The sequence below is a fragment of the Neoarius graeffei genome, chromosome 13 (genome assembly GCF_027579695.1).
Source record: "Neoarius graeffei isolate fNeoGra1 chromosome 13, fNeoGra1.pri, whole genome shotgun sequence".
NCBI lineage: Eukaryota > Metazoa > Chordata > Actinopteri > Siluriformes > Ariidae > Neoarius > Neoarius graeffei.
In genome coordinates, this window is record NC_083581.1 from 29,754,362 (window position 1) to 29,774,688 (window position 20,327).

The 20,327-nt window shown below is 45.2% G+C and overlaps 1 protein-coding gene across 1 annotated transcript in view; it reads right to left on the reverse strand.

Moving 5' to 3' along the window:
* Positions 1 to 20,327, reverse strand: part of tmem269 (transmembrane protein 269) — a 55,956-nt gene that overhangs the window by 29,899 nt on the left and 5,730 nt on the right. The window contains exon 2 of the mRNA XM_060937475.1: positions 1,708 to 1,762. Within this exon, the coding sequence (XP_060793458.1) occupies positions 1,708 to 1,762 (55 nt within the window). The remainder of the gene's footprint in view (positions 1 to 1,707; positions 1,763 to 20,327) is intronic.

Consider the following 20,327-nt stretch of genomic DNA (forward strand, 5'->3'; position numbering starts at 1 on the left):
ACCAATGACCTTTTGGTCCCAGAGTTTCTTCTCTAACCATTGGGCTGTGGCTTCCCCTATTATTCAGAGATCACAAATTTGAATCCAAACAATGCCACAGCCATCCATGGCCAGGAGTCCAAGGGAGTAAAACTGACTGTGTGCTCTGGGTAGGAGTTGTGACAGATACTCTTCCCTGTCAATCACAGTGAGTCAATCACAATCTCCAATCATACTAGCCAATCATGGGCATCTGTGAGATCATACATGTGGAAGAAGCTGGATAATGATTTATCCGAGTGCGACACTCTGCCTTGTGACACACCATGAGAAGCAGTTTGTAAAACATGTACATGGCTGACTTCACATGCCTCAGAGGAAACATGTATTAGCCTTTGCCATCTTTGGTTTGTAGTTGCCGTATGACAGAGGAGAGCTGGCTACTGGATGGGAATTGGTCAAGACTAGATTAGGGGGAAGATAGGTGTCTCAGAAAAGAAGAAAAAAAAGAATCCAGTCTCTTATCATTCGAAGTTGTCACAATCACGTATAATTGCATGCAATGTTCATGAATCATTACTCAAACCTGTTGTGTCTTCTTTTGCTCATGGGCATTCATCTGGAACTAAGTCATGGGAGGACAAGGAGAGAGTGGTCTGTCTTACCTTGCAAGGAGGTTACTCAACTACAAGTGACAGGGCTGTTGCATGCTATGCCTTGTGGACTGGAAGGTGCACTGGCCCAAAGATTGCTCCTGGGTCAGTGCAGATGACATTTCAGACCCAGCTCTCATCACAGATTTCCATCATGAACATCCAGACCAACCTGATCCCAGGTCCAGGGGTAGGAGAGGTGGTTTGTCTTCAGGAGCATCAGGAGTGAGTAATGTCCTGTAACTCAAGCCCAGCCAACCAGCAAAAGTCACAGTCCCCAGAGTTTTAACACGACCTATGTATGTCAAACATTTCTGGTTCATTTCCTGGCTCCCATTTACATAAACACTCCAAGATCATTCATTCATTGCAAAATCTTGCCAAACACTTAGGCTGTGTCAATTTAAGCCTTGTTATCCTACTGTGTTTGACCTTCTGTCTGCTCTCCCAGTTTACTCTTTCGAATTGTCCTTTGACCTGATTGTACTATGACTGCTCATACTCTAGCTCCTGCCTCATTAATGACACTGAATTGGTTTGTGATTTCACTGTGACTTTCTAATAAAGCGCCTCTCCACATCCATAATCCATCCTCACTCTGTCTTTGAGTCTGGCCTGTTACACTCAGGTTAGGTGGATTAAGCTTTATGTGCATTTCTGGAAGGCTGCCTGATGCGGTTTCCTGGTAACGACTACTGAACGGGAACTAATTTACTGACCATTTGTTCCATCATCATCATCATCATCATCCTGGAACCACAATCCTGTTACTGACATATTCTGGAAAACACTGAAAGCAAAATAGCAAAAATGTACAGATAACATGGTCAAAATATCCACAAAATGGCTTTAACCCCACAGTACACACTGACAGCATAAATGTGTGGTGGAGCTGTCCACGGCATACGGCTTCACATACCCATCCCCCCTACCCCCCAACAGATTTCCCATACTGAGCCACTGACAGCAGTAAATGACATACAAACCACAGAACAGCTCTCACTGCTACTGTATTCAACATGGAAATGAACATGTTATCTAATCTTTGAGATTGGAGCATTTGTAGAAACCATACCAGAGGATGGAGTTAGCAGGATCATGGTGGTCTTTTCAGTCTCACAGCACAGCACCTGAAAAAGACCATACGACAACTGTTTTTACAGGATCATCATCTCTAGATCTGGTAATTGTAATAAGTATAGCATGCATGTATGTATATGTTATTTGAACCAAGCAGAAAAGTTCGGTGTAATCCTGCATTTCCAAGTCATTTATTTCTCCCTTATGTTAAAACGTTGCCATTAAAAAGACAGATGAAAGGTCATTCTTAAGAGCTAGAAGCTACTTTTATCTGAGCTACACAGGTTACAGGCCAAGTCAAAGTGCAGATACTGTCTACAGTATTCATTTGATAATATGGTCTGCAACATATTCTGTTGTCTATGTCTAAACTAAAGTACACTGAACTCATCATTCATTAAAGTATGGTGAACTCATTGTCATGTTCATGTTTAGATGACATGGTGCATTTTCATGCTGGAAGTAGCCATTATAAGATGGTTAAATGGTGGAATTTGGTCAGCAACAATACTCACATAGGCTGTGGCATTCAAATGATGTTTAATTGGTATTAAGAGGCTAAGAAAACATTCCCCACAGCATTAAACCACCACCACCAGCCTGAATTGTTCACAAGGCAGGTTGGGTCCACGGATTTATGACCCATTGTCTGCATGTTGTGGCAGAAATCAAGATTAATCAGACCAGGTGACATTTCCCATCTTCATCTGGCCAGTTTCAGTGCCCACTAGAGCCTCAGATTCCTGTTCTTAAATGACTGTAGAAATTCAGATGGGTGGGTGGAGCACAGAAGGACGGCAGGTCAGAACTGAGTTCAAAAAAACCTATTTATTGGCACTTTTCAGTGATTTTTACACTCTCCCAGCCACACACGCACGCACACACACAGGTCGTCTGGTTGGAGAAAGAGCTCTCTTCCTCTGCTCTCTCCCTCCTTATATAGGGTGCGGTCACTAGGGAAGACACGCATACACAGGTTAACTGACATCAGGTGTAGTGATTCTGCCACTTACCTTCCCTGACTCCGCTCTCCAGTCACAGACCGACGCTTGACCACGTCCCCGCTGCCACATACCCCCACCGCCCGACTCAGGCCGGGCAGCCATCCAGCCGACTCCCCCCCCCTTGACGGGAGAGGAAGTCCGCCATGACCATCTGCGCCCCCGGCCTGTGGATCACCTTGAAGTTAAAGGGCTGGAGTGCCAGATACCAACGGGTGATCCGCGCATTGGCATCCTTCATGCGGTGGAGCCACTGGAGGGGCGCGTGGTCCGAACAGAGGGTGAAAGGGCATCCCAGCAGGTAGTAGCGGAGGGCGAGGACCGCCCACTTGATGGCCAAGCACTCTTTCTCTATTGTGCTGTAGCGCCCCTCATGCACCAACAGCTTTCTGCTGATGTACAGCACGGGGCGATCCTCCCCCTCCACCTCCTGGGACAGAACAGCCCCCAGCCCTCTGCCCGACGCGTCCGTCTGCAACATAAAGGGGAGAGAAAAGTCAGGGGAGTGTAACAGTGGCCCCCCACAGAGTGCAGCCTTCACCTCAGAGAAAGCCCGCTGGCATTGCTCTGTCCACTGGACCGGATCTGGTGCCCCCTTTTTAGTGAGATCAGTCAGCAGGCTGGTGACGTCCGAATAATTAGGTATGAACCTACAATAGTAGCCAGCCAGCCCCAGGAACTGTCTCACCCCCTTTTTGGTCTTGGGCCTCGGGCAGGCCGCAATCGCTGCTGTCTTATTAATTTGGGGACGCACCTGCCCATTGCCCAAGTGGAAGCCCAGATACCGTACTTCCACCCACCCAATCGCACACTTCTTTGGGATGGCCGTGAGACCCGCTTGCTTCAGCGACCCAAGGATGGCCCTCAGGTGTTGTCTAAGTATGCGGCCGCTAAGGTGGCGTGGGGGCGGAGGACCCTGTCCATAAGCCGCTGGAACGTAGCAGGCGCCCCAAACAGCCCAAAAGGAAGTGTGACATTGGTGTAAGCCAAACGGTGTGGAAAAGGCAGTTTTTTCCCGGGATAGTGGAGTCAAGGGGATCTGCCAATATCCCTTTGTTAAATCCAGTGTCGAATAAAAGCGAGCCGTGCCTAGTCGATCCAGCAACTTGTCAATACGAGGCATTGGGTATGCATCGAATTTAGACACCGCGTTGACTTTTCTATAGTCCACACAGAACCGGACTGACCCGTCGGCTTTGGGAACCAAGACCACCGGGCTGCTCCAGTCACTGTGGGACTCCTCGACGATGCCCGAGGCATGGCCTCGAGTTCTTCCTGAACCACTTTTTTCTTGTGTTCGGGTAGCCTGTAAGGGCAGCTGCGCACTACCACCCCCAGGGGCGTCTCAATGTGGTGCTCTATGAGGCGGGTGCGGCCGGGCAGGGGCGAGAACACATCCGAAAATTCAATCTGCAACTGGGCAACCTCCGTGAGTTGGGTCAGGGAGAGGTGGTCTCCACAGGGGACTGGAGAGGTAAGCGATGTCAATGTCCCTTTTTGAACCTCCGGCCCCAGCTCCGCCTTCTCCAGAACCAACGACACCAATGCCACGGGGACCTCCTCGTTCCAGAATTTGAGCAGATTGAGGTGGTAAATCTGTAGCGCCCCACCGCTGTCCGTTTGCCTCACCTCAAAGTCAATGTCCCTGACTTGCCGTGTGACCTCAAAGGGTCCTTGCCACTTGGCAACCAATTTGGAGCTCGACATGGGCAACAGTACGAGTACTTTATCTCCCGGTGCGAACTCCCGAAGGCGCAAACTCCCGAAGGCGCATACCCCTGTTGTACAGGCGGGTTTGCTGTTCTTGGGCCTGCCGCAAATTCTCCTGGGTTAGGTGTGTGAGTGTGTGGAGTTTTGCACACAGATCAATAACGTATTGGATTTCATTTTTGCTCGGTGAAGGTCCCTCCTCCCAATTTTCCCGCAGTACATCTAGGATGCCACGTGGCTTACGCCCATATAATAATTTGAACGAGGAGAACCCCGTGGAGGCTTGTGGGACCGCTCGCACTGCAAATAACAGGGGTTCGAGCCATTTATCCCAATTGCGTGAGTCCTCGTGAACAAACTTTTTAATTATATTCTTGAGTGCGTGATTGAACCATTCGACTAAACTGTCTGTTTGTGGGTGATAAACGCTGGTGCAGATCGGCTTAAATCCCAATAACCCATACAGTTCGCTCAGTGTGAGTGACGTAAACGAGGTGCCTTGATCAGTCAGAATCTCATTGGGGATTCCGACTTGGGAGATGACGAGGAAGAGCGCTTCCGCAATACTGCGTGCTGAAATATTGCGAAGAGGCACTGCTTCCAGGTATCGCATTGCACAGTCCACCAGAACTAAAATAAAGTGATACCCTCATGTTGACCAATCTAATGGCCCGATGAGATCCATCTCAATTCTTTCGAACGGGGTCTCGATTAATGGTAGAGGGCGCAAAGGCGCTTTTGGAATGGCCGCTGGATTTACTAACTGGCATTCGCGGCATGCCGTACACCACCTACGGACATCGCCGCGAATCCCTGGCCAATAGAACCGGGCCATTATTCGGGCTAGTGTCTTATCCTGCCCCAAGTGTCCAGCCATGGGATTAAAGTGAGCCGCCTGGAATACCAATTCCCGGCGGCTCTTTAGAATCAAAAATTGTGTAATCGGCTCCTTAGTCTGAGTGTCCTGCGTCACTCGGTATAACCTATTCCTCGTAATGGAGAAATAGGGGAAGGACGGGGTGGCGTTTGGCTGGAGCGTTTGACCATCGATTACTCTCACTTGATCAAACACATGCCACAGAGTCTCGTCCTGCGACTGTTCTAACGGGAAATCCGTGAGGGATTCCCCGAGAGAAGGAGGAGGAGCCTGTGGCTCCTCGCTCTGATGCGGTGATGACGTAGATGGCTCTGTGACAGCTGTTCCCGCCAATGCCACACCGGGACCTCCCCCTGCTGAACTACGGCAGGACCCACTCTTCACTAAATGAGTCATTAATTCCCGAAATCCCGGCCAATCAGTCCCCAAAATTAGCGAGTGGGTAAGGCGAGGATTAACCGCTGCCTTTACACTAAATTTTTCCCCTCGAAAAAGAATGTGGATCGACACTAAAGGGTAGTTGTGAACATCCCCTTGCACACATAACACCTTCACCAATTGTGCTCCCCCCAATGCCTCGTCTTGCACCAGGCTTTGGTAGATTGAGATCTGATTATAGCCAGAGTCCACCAGAGCCTGATATGTATCCCCTTGGACACTCACCGGTATGCGATACACTCCAGCCCGATCGAGGGTGGTTCCTGGAGCATCAGGGATCCGGACCACCACGCCCACCTCCATTGCCAAACACTGCTGGTGGAGGTGGCCCGGCTCCCCGCAGCGCCAGCAAACCGGCCCGGGCTTTCTCTCTGCACCAGCACTCTGGGGCTCACTCACCTGAGGGGGGGGGGGGGGGAAGAGACAGATAAGGAAGTGGGAAATGGGAGGGCACCGCGGGTGCGGCGGGCTAGCTGGGGTGGAGCCGGCCCCCGCCTCCGCGGTGGGGGAACGGGGCAAAGACGAGACACAGAAGGGGAGGGGGAGAGAGAGAGGAGAGGGGAGAAGAGGAGATCTGCTGTCCTGTCGTCGGAACAGCCGCCAAATAGTCCTCCGCCAGGTCGATGGCCTGATCCAGCGACGCCGGGTGATGCCACTGGACCCACTCCGCGGTCCCTTTGGGTAGTCAGGTGATGAACTGTTCCAGTACCACCAGATCGATGATTTCCTCGGCATCGCGGGTGTCAGCCCTCAGCCACCGCCGGCAGGCATCCCGGAGTTGCTGGACAAACACGAACGGCCGGCCGACCTCCTCCAGGCGCAGAGCACGGAAACGCTGTTGATGTTGTTCTGGGGTGCGCCCCACACGCTGGAGGACGGCCCGGTGGAGGTCTGCGTAGACCAGCCGGCTGTCGGCGGGGAGCTGTAGCGTGGCCAGCTGTGCCTCGCCCGTTAGCAGGGGGAAGAGGCGCACCGTGCGCTGTTCCACCGGCCAGCCTGAGGCCTCTGCTGCTTGTTCAAAGAGCGTGAGGAAGGCCTCGGGGTCATCGTGCGGGCCCATCTTCATTAGGGTGAGGTGGGGAGGGCCCGCGGCGGTGGACCCCGCCGACGCGAGGTGGTGCCGGAACACCTGACGATCTTCCTGCTGCGCCAGCACCAGGGCCTCGAACCTTCACTCCTGCTCCTTCCGGAGGGGCGACTAGCGCCTGGTGCTGGCTCTGCTGGGCCGTGGCGAGGGCATAGACCAGGTCCGCGAAGGGGGAGGACTCCATGGGGCTGTTCTTCTCTGTGCTCCGATTCCTGGGTTTCAGCACCACTGTAGAAATTCGGACGGGTGGGTGGAGCACAGAAGGACGGCAGGCCAGAACTGAGTTCAAAAAACCCTCTTTATTGGCACTTTTCAGTGATTTTTACACTCTCCCAGCCACACACGCACGCACACACACAGGTCGTCTGGTTGGGGGAAGAGCTCTCTTCCTCTGCTCTCTCTCTCCTTATATAGGGCGCGGTCACTGGGGAAGACACACAAACACATGTTAACTGGCATCAGGTGTAGTGATTCTGCCACTTACCTTCCCTGACTCCGCCCTCCAGTCACAGACCGACGCTTGACCACGCCCCCGCTGCCACAATGACCAAAGTGGAACCTGATGTGGTCTTTTACTGTTGTAGCCCATCCAACCCAAGGTTGTTATGTTATGTTACAGGCATTTAGCAGAGACACTTATCCAGAGTGACATACAACACATCCAGAGCAGCTTGGGGAGCAGTTGGTGGTTAGGTACCTTGCTCAAGGGCACTTCAGCCATTCCTGCTGGTCTAGGGAAACAAACCAGCAACCTTTTGGTCCCAAAGCTGCTTCTCTCACCATTAGGCCATGGCTTCCCCATGTTGTACATTCTGACATGCATTTCTGCTTGCCATGGTTGTAAAGATTGGTTGTTTGAGGTACCAAACCCTTCCTGTGAGCTTGAACCTGTCTAGCCGAAGTACTCCATGCGTGTCCCATGTATTAGCTAGACAAAATTAGCAAGCTGTCAACAAGTCAAGCCAACCACTTAGCACTTAATCCCCAACATTAATATTATTGTTGACATGTAATTACACATTGTTAATGAACCAATTTACTTCTGCCCAGACAAAATAAACCAGAGTAATATCAGAGAAAAACATAGACTTGTCTTGTGGAAGCAAATGTTCTGGCAGGCAGAGCTTTTTTTGATCAGTCCAAATCAGATCTCCATGTGTATAACAATGAATCATCCAAGGACATAAGCTTGTCTTATTTAGTGAGTTATTTAAAAAAAAGTTTTTTTATTTTATTTTATGATTTTCATTGGGGTTTAATGTGTTACTGAGTTCCTTAAACAAATATTACCCATATTCATGAACCAAACTATTTAAACAACAAACACAGCTAAATAAAATTAAAAACGAAACAATTTCATTCATTAGTTACTGATAAATCAATATTCATTTAAGTTAGCTGTTAATCGAATGATTTTCTATGCTCTAGTGATACACATGTTTCTGTGGCTGTTTTCTTGCTAAAAACTGACTTAAGCAAGCTATAACAAACTATAAGAGGCACACGTGAAGATTCTAAGTGTTATATTGACCGTCTCTCAGAGTTTCAGCAGTTTGGTCAAATTTTGCAGATTCTTCCCCTGCTATTAGTTAGTAGTTATTTTTAAATAACTGATGATTGTAAAGTTAGATTGTACAGTATAAACACAGTTTTAGGCAGTGAGCAATAATTCTATGAGGGAGGTGATGGTGCGTTTGGGGGGAGGGACTGTATGTTTCCTTGCTCTGACGATAGGGCTGGACACATCACTTTTCGAGTGATATACTGCCCACTATTATTTTGGAGTGTGGTGTATGAATTTGCCAGGTGTCCAAATCTAATACATCATACCTTTAAGCTGCAATTATACGAATGTCAGAGTTCAGCATTCTTTTTTTTGTTGTTTGTTTGTTTTTTCCATTGGCAACTTCCACATTCTCTGAAAGTCTTATTCAAAATTGCAAACTTAAGCTCTACCCACTTTGCACAATCACATCATGCCATACAGCCATGAAAACCATGTTTCCTGATGTGTTATCATGATTAACACATAATCAGTTTCTTTTTATAAAATCACACTTACCACAATAGATAGATAGATAGATAGATAGATAGATAGATAGATAGATAGAACTTTATTGATCCCTTTGGGAGGGTTCCCTCAGGGAAATTAAAATTCCAGCATCATCATTACAGGATAAACAGAGAATAGAAAATAAAGAAAACTTCTAGATAAATTAAGTACGGTATTAGCATGTGCAAATATAAAAAATAAAATATGAAAAAAAAAATCCAGCAGCAGAGGTATTGCACATTGTCCAGTATTGCTTTTTGTCAGGCTAGGCTACTGCTCCTTCCCGTCCTCTATCCTCCTCTTACCCCCCCCCCAGAGAGGAGTTGTACAGTCTGATGGCGTGAGGGACAAGAGGAGTTTTTAAGTCCGTTCGTCCTGCACTTGGGAAGGAGCATTCTGTCACTGAACAGGCTCCTCTGGTTGCTGATGACGGTGTGCAGAGGGTGACTGGCATCGTCCATGATATTCAGTAGTTTGTCCATAGTCCTCTTCTCTGCCACCAGAGTCCAGCTTCATGCCGACCACAGAGCTGGCCCGTCTGATCAGTTTGTCCAGCCTGGATGTGTCCTTCTTGGATGTGCTGCCCCCCCAGCACACCACGGTGTAAAACAGGACACTGGTGACCACAAACTGATAAGAAGAAACCTTTATTTGTCACATGCACACTTCAAGCACAGTGAAATTCATCCTCTCCATTTAACCCATTTGAAGCAGTGAACACACACACAGAGCAGTGGGCAGCCACACTAGAGTGCCCAGGGAGCAGTCAGGGGTTAAGTACCTTGCTCAAGGGCACTTCAGCCCAAGGCCGCCCCATGTTAACCTAACTGCATGTCTTTGAATTGTGGGGGAAACCAGAGCACCTGGAGAAAACATGCAAACTCCACACAGAAAGGCTCTCACCGGCCACTGGGTTCAAACCCAGAACCTTCTTGCTGTGAGGCGACTGTGTTAACCACTACACCACCGTGCTGCCCAACATAGAACATCCACAGGAGTTTCCTGCAGATGTTAAAGGACCGCAGCCTGTTCTGTACCTTCCTGTACAGGTGGTTGGTGTTACAAGTCCAGTCCAGCTTGCTGTCCAGCCACAGCCCGAGGTACTTGTAGGAATTCACAGCCTCCACCTCGACTCCCTCGATCAGAACTGGTCGTGACCTTGGTCTAGACCTCCTAAAGTCAATGACCAGCTCCTTGGTCTTCGAGGTGTTGAGCTGCAGATGGTTCCTATTGCACCAAATGGCAAAGTCCTTCACCAGGCTCCTGTACTCCTCCTCTCTGTCATCCCTGATACACCCCACTATGGCCGTGTCATCGGTGAACTTCTGAATGTGACACAGCTCCGAGTTGTAGCAGAAGTCCGCGGTGTACAGGGTGAAGAGAAGAGGGGCCAGCAGTGTGCCCTGGGGTGCTCCAGTGCTGCTAATCACAGTGTCAGACATGATGTCCTTCAGCCTGACGTACTGCGGCTTGTCGGTGAGGTAGCTGGAGATCCAGGTGACCAGGCAGGGGTCCACTCGCATCCTGTTCAGTTTGTCCTGAAGCATAAGGGGCTGGATGATATTGAAGGCACCCGAGAAGTCCAAAAAGAGGATCCTCACTGTGCCATTTCCCTTATCCAGATGCGAGTGGGCTCGGTGTAGCAGGTAGAGGATGGCATCTTCCACACCAACATCTGCCCGGTACGCAAACTGCAGACAGTCCTGGGTGTGTTGCACCTGGGATCTGATTATGCAAATATGCATAATCACACAGTTTATTATTTTTTTCCTGTCATTTTTCTTGCTTCAGAAACAAAAATATCTATTTTTAAATGATCTTTATTCATGCATTGGGCACTGGAACAGGGAACACAAATCAGGCAATTAGCTGGGACCCCGAACTGGAAGGGGGCCCCGAGGATAGCTGGTTACATAAGTTTACAATAACAATTTCATGAGAATCCCCTTACATTTAATTAATTTAATAAAATTCTATGACTAGCCATGTGCAGGAGACAACAATATGTCCGCAAACCTCCTCAAGGTCCCCATGCCACTAGCTTGCTGCCAAAAACTAGAACCAAACACCAAAAGGCAAGAGGATGAGGAAAAGATTTTAAAAAACAAAAAAACCAAACCAAAAAAAAAACCCCACAGTGGTAAGTGAGAAACTATTACATTGAATAAATTAATTAGTAGGGTTGAATTTGTCCCACCAGATAAATGGGTTGGTTGTTGATTCAATTCTAACAGCTAGCGAGTCAGCAGTCTAGCTTATTCTGTCTAAATTGTTACTAATGCTAGGGATATTAACATTTCCACAAAATATTAACATTAACGTATATATCAGTACTGTCAAAGTTAATGTTCCAGATCGCATTTGTGATTACTTTGACAATATTGCGTTAGATGATTATGACCATCCTGGGACCCCAGAGTCCCTAGAAATGCCCCTGTTCATGCAAGTTAAGATATTTACAGTTTTACAACCTTGCATGGTATTTTTATTGAGAAAAGATATTCCAACAGTCTTTGCTGAAGAATCATCCAAAAAGTTTAGGTTTTATAAAGTATGAACACTTGTGCAATAAGATGAAGCCTTGTTTGTCTCAGTAAAGGCCTTTTTTTTTCCAGCTCTGCTAATGTTGTTGGAGGAGGTTATGTTTTTGCCTCCATTTGTTTGTCTTTAACCAACGTAACTCAAAAAGTAGTGAACAGATTTTGAGGAAAGGTGAGCCATGGGCCAAGGAACAATTGATAAGATTTTGATGCAAATCTGGATATGTATAGTGAATCCAGGATTTTTTTTGTTTCTTTGTTCCCAACATAACTCAAAAAGTAGTGAATGGATTGTGATAAAATTTGGTGTACAGCTTTAATATTATCCTAGGTTCAAGTGAGTTGATTTTGATAATGATGTAAATCAGTTTATTTGTATAGCACTTAACAGACATTGTCACAAAGCAGTTTTACAGAAAAATATACACTAAACATATGCAATAATTTTATCCCTAATTTATTTATCCCTGATGAGCAGGCCTGAGGCGACAGTGGCAAGGAAAAACTCCCTCAGACGACATGAGGAAGAAACCTTGAGAGGAACCAGACTCAAAAGGGAACCCATCCTCATTTGGGTGATAACAGATAGCGTGATTATAAATGACTTGCTTCTATAACTGTGTCCTATATGGTCACAAAGTATAACTCTGAAACCAGGAAAATGATTATAGTTTTAACTTGAAGTCTATTTTGTTGAAGTTATAAACTGTCCATTGATGGAGACTTGAGTGCAAAACTGTTCATGACAACTGCAGTCCGAAAGTTATCATGGTGACTGTAGTCCTAAACCATCATAGCAAAAGTAAGTGTCCAGAGCCATCTTCCAAGTGCGACTTTCAACTGTCCATATGGGGCCATCCTCCACAGAAGCAATGTGATGAGAACCTCAGCCAGATGTAGGACATCAGGATGGATCAGGCGAGTCCAAGGAGCAGAAGAGGTCAGCATCTTGCTGGTGTCTCAGGATCGACATGTAACTTGACACAGAGAGAGAGAGAGAAATTGTTAGGTATGCCTGGTGTCACCTAATGGTTAAGAACAGTATACATTTTGCACTGAGTGCAAGTGGGGACTCTGGCAAGACTAACTATGACAGCATAACTAAAAGGGGTTGTCCTGGGACATAAAGCAGCCAGCCACTGCACAGTCAACAAATCTGAGTGAATGTGCAAGAGCATCCATACATCCCAGTTTACCAAAACACTATGCCTGAGGACCCTCCAGATCTACTCCTTTACCTAATAAAAAACTATTAACAAAAGACTTCAGTAAACAGATATGTTTTCAGCCTTGACTTAAACAATGAGACGGTGTCTGAGTCCCAAACAGTACTTGGAAGGCTATTCCACAACTGTGGGGGTTTGTAAGAAAAGGCTCTGCCCCCTGATGTAGCCTTTACTATATGAGGTACCAACAGATAGCCTGCACCTTTTGATCCATCAGCTTGCTCTGGTACTGTGGCGTGAGACCATTCAGTGATTTATAGGTCAATAGTAGTATTTTATAATCAACGTGAAATTTGATTGGGAGCCAATGCAGTGTGGATAAGACAGGGGTGATGTGGTCATACGGTATCTTCTAATTCTAGTAAGGACTCTTGTTGCTGCATTTTGAACTAACTGGAACTTGTTTATGTACTAACTGGAACATCCAGGCAGTAAGGCATTACAATAATCCAACCTAGAGGTAACAAAAGCATGAACTAGTTTTTTCTGCATCATGTAGTGACATTATATTTCTTATCTTAGCAATATTTCTCAGATGAAAGAAAGCTATCTGGGTAATGTTATTGATAGGAGTTTCAAACAAAAGACTGGAATCAATGATCACCTTGAGGTCTTTTACTGCTGCACATGAAGAAACAGAAAGGCCATCCAGAGTTATTATGTAATCAGAAAACCTACTTCTAGCTGCATGTGGTCCTAGTACAAATACTTCTGTCTTGTCAGCGTTAAATTGAAGGAAGTTAATAAGCATCCAGTGTGTAATGTCCTTTACATATTCCTCAGTTTTATTAAGCTGGTGTCTCTCATCTGGCTTTGCAGAAGCATAACATCCATCCATCCATTATCTGTAGCCGCTTATCCTGTTCTACAGGGTCACAGGCAAGCTGGAGCCTATCCCAGCTGACTATGGGCGAGAGGCGGGGTACACCCTGGACAAGTTGCCAGGTCATCGCAGGGCTGACACAGAGACACAAACAACCATTCACACTCTCATTCACACCTACAGTCAATTTAGAGCCACCAATTAGCCTAACCTGCATGCCTTTGGACTGTGGGGGAAACCGGAGCACCCAGTGGAAACCCATGCAGACACGGGGAGAGCATGCCAACTCTACACAGAAAGGCCCTCATCGGCCGCTGGGCTCGAACCCAGGACCTTCTTGCTGTGAGGTGACAGTGCTAACCACTACACCACCATAACAATGGAAGCTAATACCATGCTTACAAATAATATTATCCAGTGGTAACATATATAAAGAAAAAAGCAGCGGGCCTCAGACAGAACCTTGTGGAACACCAAACTTTACCTCAGTATGCATAGAAGAAAAAAAAAATCATCATTTACATCAACAAACTGATAGCGATCAGTTAAATAAGACCTGAGCCAGGAGAGGGCCATTCCCATAACTCCTACAACATTTTCTAGTTAATCTAGGAGAATGGAATGGTCAGTGGTGTCAAAAGCTGCACTAAGGTCAATCAATACAAGCAGGGAGACACAGCCCTGATCAGATACCAACAGTAGGTCATTTACTACTTTAACCAGTGCTGTCTCTGTGCTATGATGAGGTCTAAATCCTGATTGATACATGTCATGGATGTTATTCCTATAGATACGAGCATAACTGCTGTGTCACAACTTTTTCTAGGACATTGGAGATAAAAGGGAGGCTTGATATTGGCCTATAATTGGACAGCTGGCAAGGGTCGAGGCCAGGTTTTTTTAATCGGGGGTTTGATAACTGCTAGTTTAAAGGATTTGGGGTACATAGCCAATTCTAAGGGAAGAATATTATTTTTAGAAGAGCTTCAGTTGCTTCTGGTATTATTTGTTTGAAGAGTCATGTAGGTAAGGGATGTAGTACAAGTTAAAGATTTTGCTATGGAAATTAGTGAAGTTAGTTCAATTTCTCTAAGGGGAGTAAAACGTTCTAATTGCTGATCTGATCAAGTTATATTGTTAACTAAAGGGTTACTTAAAATTGTCTGGCCTTAAATTAGTAGTTTGAAATTTTTGTTGGATATTTTCAATTTTGTCATTCATGTGATTCAAAAATTCATGAGGTTGTTGCTATTACATATTGCAGGTGTGCATCTGCCTATAGTGGTCTTTTTCCTAGTTAATTTTGCTACAATATTAAATAAGAATCTAGGATTATTTTTGTTATTCTCTATTAGGGTGGAGAGAGACGTTGATCTAGCAGCACTAAGAGCTTTTCTATAATTCAAGAGGCTCTCCTTCCATGTGAACTGGAATACTAACAATTTTGTTTGATGCCATTTATGTTCTAATTTTCAAGTGGTCTGTTTTAAGATGCGAGTGTAATCCTTATGCCAGGGTGCTAGTTTTGTCTCTCTAATCATTTAAGTGTAGCTACATTATCGAAAGGACAGCAGAATGTTAACTAAGCATTCAGTTGCCTGTGGGGTCTGACAGTGAGCCAATCAAAGTTGACATCTCTGGGAGACTACTTATAAAACTTTGTGCAGTAGTTGACGTGAAACATGCCTTGCCACGCTATTGTCAAACGTACAATATTATTGCTCAGATATATTTTGAATGAGATGAAATAAGGATCTGAGGTAATTTAAGACTGTGGAAGTGTGACAAAATTTTCTATATTTAATCTGAATGTTAGTATTAGATCAAGAGCGTGATCATTATGAGTAGGTCCTATGACGTTCTGATTAACCTCTACTAAAACTAGAATGGACATGAATGCTGTTTTTAGAGGGTCATTGGAGTTATCGAAGTAAATATTAAAGTCTCCAACAATTAAGACTTTGTCTAAGGAAATAACCAGGTCTAAGAAGAAATCCGCAAACTCAGAAAGAAACTCAGAATTATTATAGGCCCCTGGGGGCCTGTAAATAATAAGTAATGGAATTGACCGGGTAGACTTATTTCTTGTGGCTACGTATGTGATGTTAGTATTAAGAACTTCAAACGTATTGAATTTATAACCAGGTTTTTGTGCCATGCCTAGATAACCATTATAAATAACTGTGACACCTTCTCCTCCTCTGCCAGTTAGACGAGGCTGGTGTATATAACTGTACCCAGGAGGACAAGCTTCATTTAATGCTATATATTCATTTGGCTTAATCCATGTTTCTGTTAAACACAATACATTAAACTCCTGATCAGTAATAAGTTTATTAATAATTAGTGCTTTAGACATAAGAGCTCTAGTATCTAATAATCCTACCTTTAGATCAAAGGTGCTGGTAGTGGCTGTACAGTCAGTATGATCTAATTTTATACTAGATTACTGGAACAAACACTGAGTATTTCTACTTTTTTGTTTAGCTTGGGGAATAGACACCATCTCAATATAGTGGACCCTGAGCGACGACTCTGTGCAGCTAGCAGACGGTCGGTTTAGCCTGTTCATCTGCTCCTGGGCTTTGGCTCTGGATTGTCATAAGTTAACTAGGCCTGTTCTGAGACTATGAGCTATGCTGTAAGAAATGAGAGCAGCACCTTCCCGAGTGGGATGGATACTGTCCTGCCCTAACAGGCCAGCCTTGCCCTCAAAACTACTCTATAAAGCCCATATTGTTTTCAGAGCACCACCTGGACAACCAGCGACCATAACCTGCTGTAAGCTACATCGCCACACTGCATTGGGATGGGGCCAGAGCATACTACAGCATCGGACATCGCCTTTGCTAATTTAAACACCTCTACATAGTTGCTCTTAATAACCTCTGACTGAAGAAGGCGTATATTGTTAGCGCCAATCTTTGAAAACCTATGCTTGCCTAGGACCCTAAGGTTACCTGCTATACACCTAACTAAAGCTGCTGGTGCCCCTAAAGGCCTAGCTTATTTCACGTGCCATAAGATAGTCTGCCATAACCAGAGCTCTTTCAGGTTTCTCAGCAAGTGCTTTATTGAGAAAAGCAAACCTGTTACACACCTGAAGTGGAGAGGAGTGGTGCTCCCGTGGGCGAGCCTTAGCGTTAGCTTTGCCTCTGCGATTATAACACCCTTAACAAGCTGAATGTTTGCCCTGATAAATGGTTTACGTACCTTAATCGAAGATCTGTTGATATTGAGGCAGATCCGATGTGGATGGCCTCCGCTTGCTGTCTTTGCACAGGAAGGAAAAAACTTGCAATCTTTGGTGTTATCCGAAAAAATTTTAAATGCGGAAGAAGGGAAAGTGAAAATGCAACAAAAATAAAAACAATAGTGGAAAATTATTTGCAGAAAAGATGAACAAGACTGTAGATTAAACGCCGACACCGAAAGAAAAAAAGACTCGCGGCAAATTATTCAAAAACAGGAATTATGTCACATGAAACTGCATCACTAACTGCGTCACCTAAGGCTAGGATCTTGCCTCAAAGCATCCAGTACCATTTACACTTGCACTCAGTGTGTATGCATACGAGCCTCAACTGGTCCAATATGTGGCTTGGTGGAGGTATGCATTCTACCGAGTGTCGTTCTGTTTAAATGTTGTAATACAACCCCGATTCCAAAAAAGTTGGGACAAAGTACAAATTGTAAATAAAAATGGAATGCAATAATTTACAAATCTCAAAAACTGATATTGTATTCACAATAGAACATAGACAACATATCACATGTCGAAAGTGAGACATTTTGAAATTTCATGCCAAATATTGGCTCATTTGAAATTTCATGACAGCAACACATCTCAAAAAAGTTGGGACAGGGGCAATAAGAGGCTGGAAAAGTTAAAGGTACAAAAAAGGAACAGCTGAAGGACCAAATTCCAACTCATTAGATCAATTGGCAATAGGTCATTAACATGACTGGGTATAAAAAGAGCATTTTGGAGTGGCAGCGGCTCTCAGAAGTAAAGATGGGAAGAGGATCACCAATCCCCCCAATTCTGCGCCGACAAATCGTGGAGCAATATCAGAAAGGAGTTCAACAGTGTAAAATTGCAAAGAGTTTGAACATATCATCTACAGTGCATAATATCATCAAAAGATTCAGAGAATCTGGAAGAATCTCTGTGCGTAAGGGTCAAGGCCGGAAAACCAGACTGGGTGCCTGTGATCTTCGGGCCCTTAGACGGCACTGCATCACATACAGGCATGCTTCTGTATTGGAAATCACAAAATGGGCTCGGGAATATTTCCAGAGAACATTATCTGTGAACACAATTCACTGTGCCATCCGCCGTTGCCAACTAAAACTCTATAGTTCAAAGAAGCCGTATCTAAACATGATCCAGAAGCGCAGACGTCTTCTCTGGGCCAAGACTCATTTAAAATGGACTGTGGCAAAGTGGAAAACTGTTCTGTGGTCAGACGAATCAAAATTTGAAGTTCTTTATGGAAATCAGGGACGCCGTGTCATTCGGACTAAAGAGGAGAGGGACGACCCAAGTTGTTATCAGCGCTCAGTTCAGAAGCCTGCATCTCTGATGGCATGGGGTTGCATTAGTGTGTGTGGCATGGGCAGCTTACACATCTGGAAAGACATCATCAATGCTGAAAGGTATATCCAGGTTCTAGAGCAACATATGCTCCCATCCAGACGACGTCTCTTTCAGGGAAGACCTTGCATTTTCCAACATGACAATGCCAAACCACATACTGCATCAATTACAGCATCATGGCTGCATAGAAGAAGGGTCCGGGTACTGAACTGGCCAGCCTGCAGTCCAGATCTTTCACCCATAGAAAACATTTGGTGCATCATAAAATGGAAGATACGACAAAAAAGACCTAAGACAGTTGAGCAACTAGAATCCTACATTAGACAAGAATGGGTTAACATTCCTATCCCTAAACTTGAGCAACTTGTCTCCTCAGTCCCCAGACGTTTACAGACTGTTGTAAAGAGAAAAGGGGATGTCTCACAGTGGTAAACATAGCCTTGTCCCAACTTTTTTGAGATGTGTTCTTGTCATGAAATTTAAAATCACCTAATTTTTCTCTTTAAATGATGCATTTTCTCAGCTTAAACATATGTCATCTATGTTCTATTCTGAATAAAATATGGAATTTTGAAACTTCCACATCATTGCATTCCATTTTTATTTACAATTTGTACTTTGCCCCAACTTTTTTGGAATCAGGGTTATAATAATAATAATAATAAGAAGAAGAAGAACGAGAAGAAGAATATGAATCAAGTCAAAGTCCCTCCCGCACCAGGATCTGGTCTTCCCAGGCAGTCTCCTGTCCCAGTACTAACCAGCTCTTGAGGTGCATGGGTGCAGCACCGATCTCTGTTTCAGTAGCCCTCGGCCTCTCGCCTATTATACAGCTAGGGTTGCAGTAGGGAGCTAGTCCTCTGGTAACCGCAAGAGTTTGACTCCCTACTCTAATCCGACTTGCGGTGTGCCTTGCCAGATGGCAGTATTATAAGACCACTTTTATGATGGTCTTTGGTATGACCCGACCGCAAGTAGAACTCGCAATCTCCCAGTCGAAAGGTGGACACGCTAACCACTAGGTCAGCTCCCGGTCAAAGAATATGAGTAGTGATGGCCAAATGAGGCTCCAAAGGACGTATTAAGCACAAGGGGGCGTGGTAGATGAAGTCTCGCTTCGAGAAGTGCATCGTTCTCAAAAACCACATGACCAATGGGCCTCGGTTGTGATTTGCTAAAAGGTTCATTACTCAAAGTCTCATTCAACAGAGTTCACTAGTGACACCTACTGCTCAGAGACATGGACAACTTGTTTTAATTTCTACATCACAGCAGTGTTCTGACACTTTGCATTATTATTTGAATGTACAGTACTCTGCATAATGTTCCACTTTAAAATAATTATGTAAACTTTATACTTTGTTATTTGGTGTCTACCCTTATTATTTTCTCACACACACCATCTCTTTGTATGAATTTATTCATCCATCGATACATTACCTATAGCCGCTGATCCTGTTCTACAGGGTCATGGGCAAGCTGGAGCCTATCCCAGCTGACTATGGGTAAGAGGCGGGGTACACCCTGGACAAGTCGCCAGGTCATCACAAGGCTGACACACAGACAAACAACCATTCACACTCACATTCACACCTACAGTCAATTTAGAGCCATCAATTAGCCTAACCTGCATGCCTTTGGACTGTGGGGATAACCGGAGGAACAGGGGCGTAGCTAGGATTTTTCAAGGGGGGGGTCACGCACTGACTGGCAGCCTGAGTACATACCTGCAGGTTTGTAAATGAAAAAATACATTGAATACATTTGAGAAAATAATGCGGTCTTTGCATCATTCTTTCATCTCATGTTGTGAGCTGTTGAGATGTCGGACAATGATTAAGCCAAATCAGCTTTATCCGGCAGTGTATGGATAGCGGCTCAACATCTTACCCTAGTCAACCGATGCAGATCTCTCTATTCTTGTTGTCTTACTGCTCATCGGTCAAAATGTTTCTAAGTGAAAGGTGTCGTGGATGACGAATGGCAAAGATGTCAACGATCTTGTCAATGTCAATCGCTCTGCCAAAGTGTATTTTTCCACGTTTTCTTGATGTTGTGTTCTAGAAACGGCACACTAAAACTTAGCTTTGAGTCAGCTGGGATAGGCTCCAGCTCGCCTGCGCTCCTGTAGAACAGGATAAAGCGGTTAGAGATAATGAGACGAGATGAGAAATTGTTTACCTGTCTTCACATCGAAAGAAGGAGGAAAGTTTCGCTTGTTTTGACATGGCAAATTATTAACACAAGAGAAAATACTCAG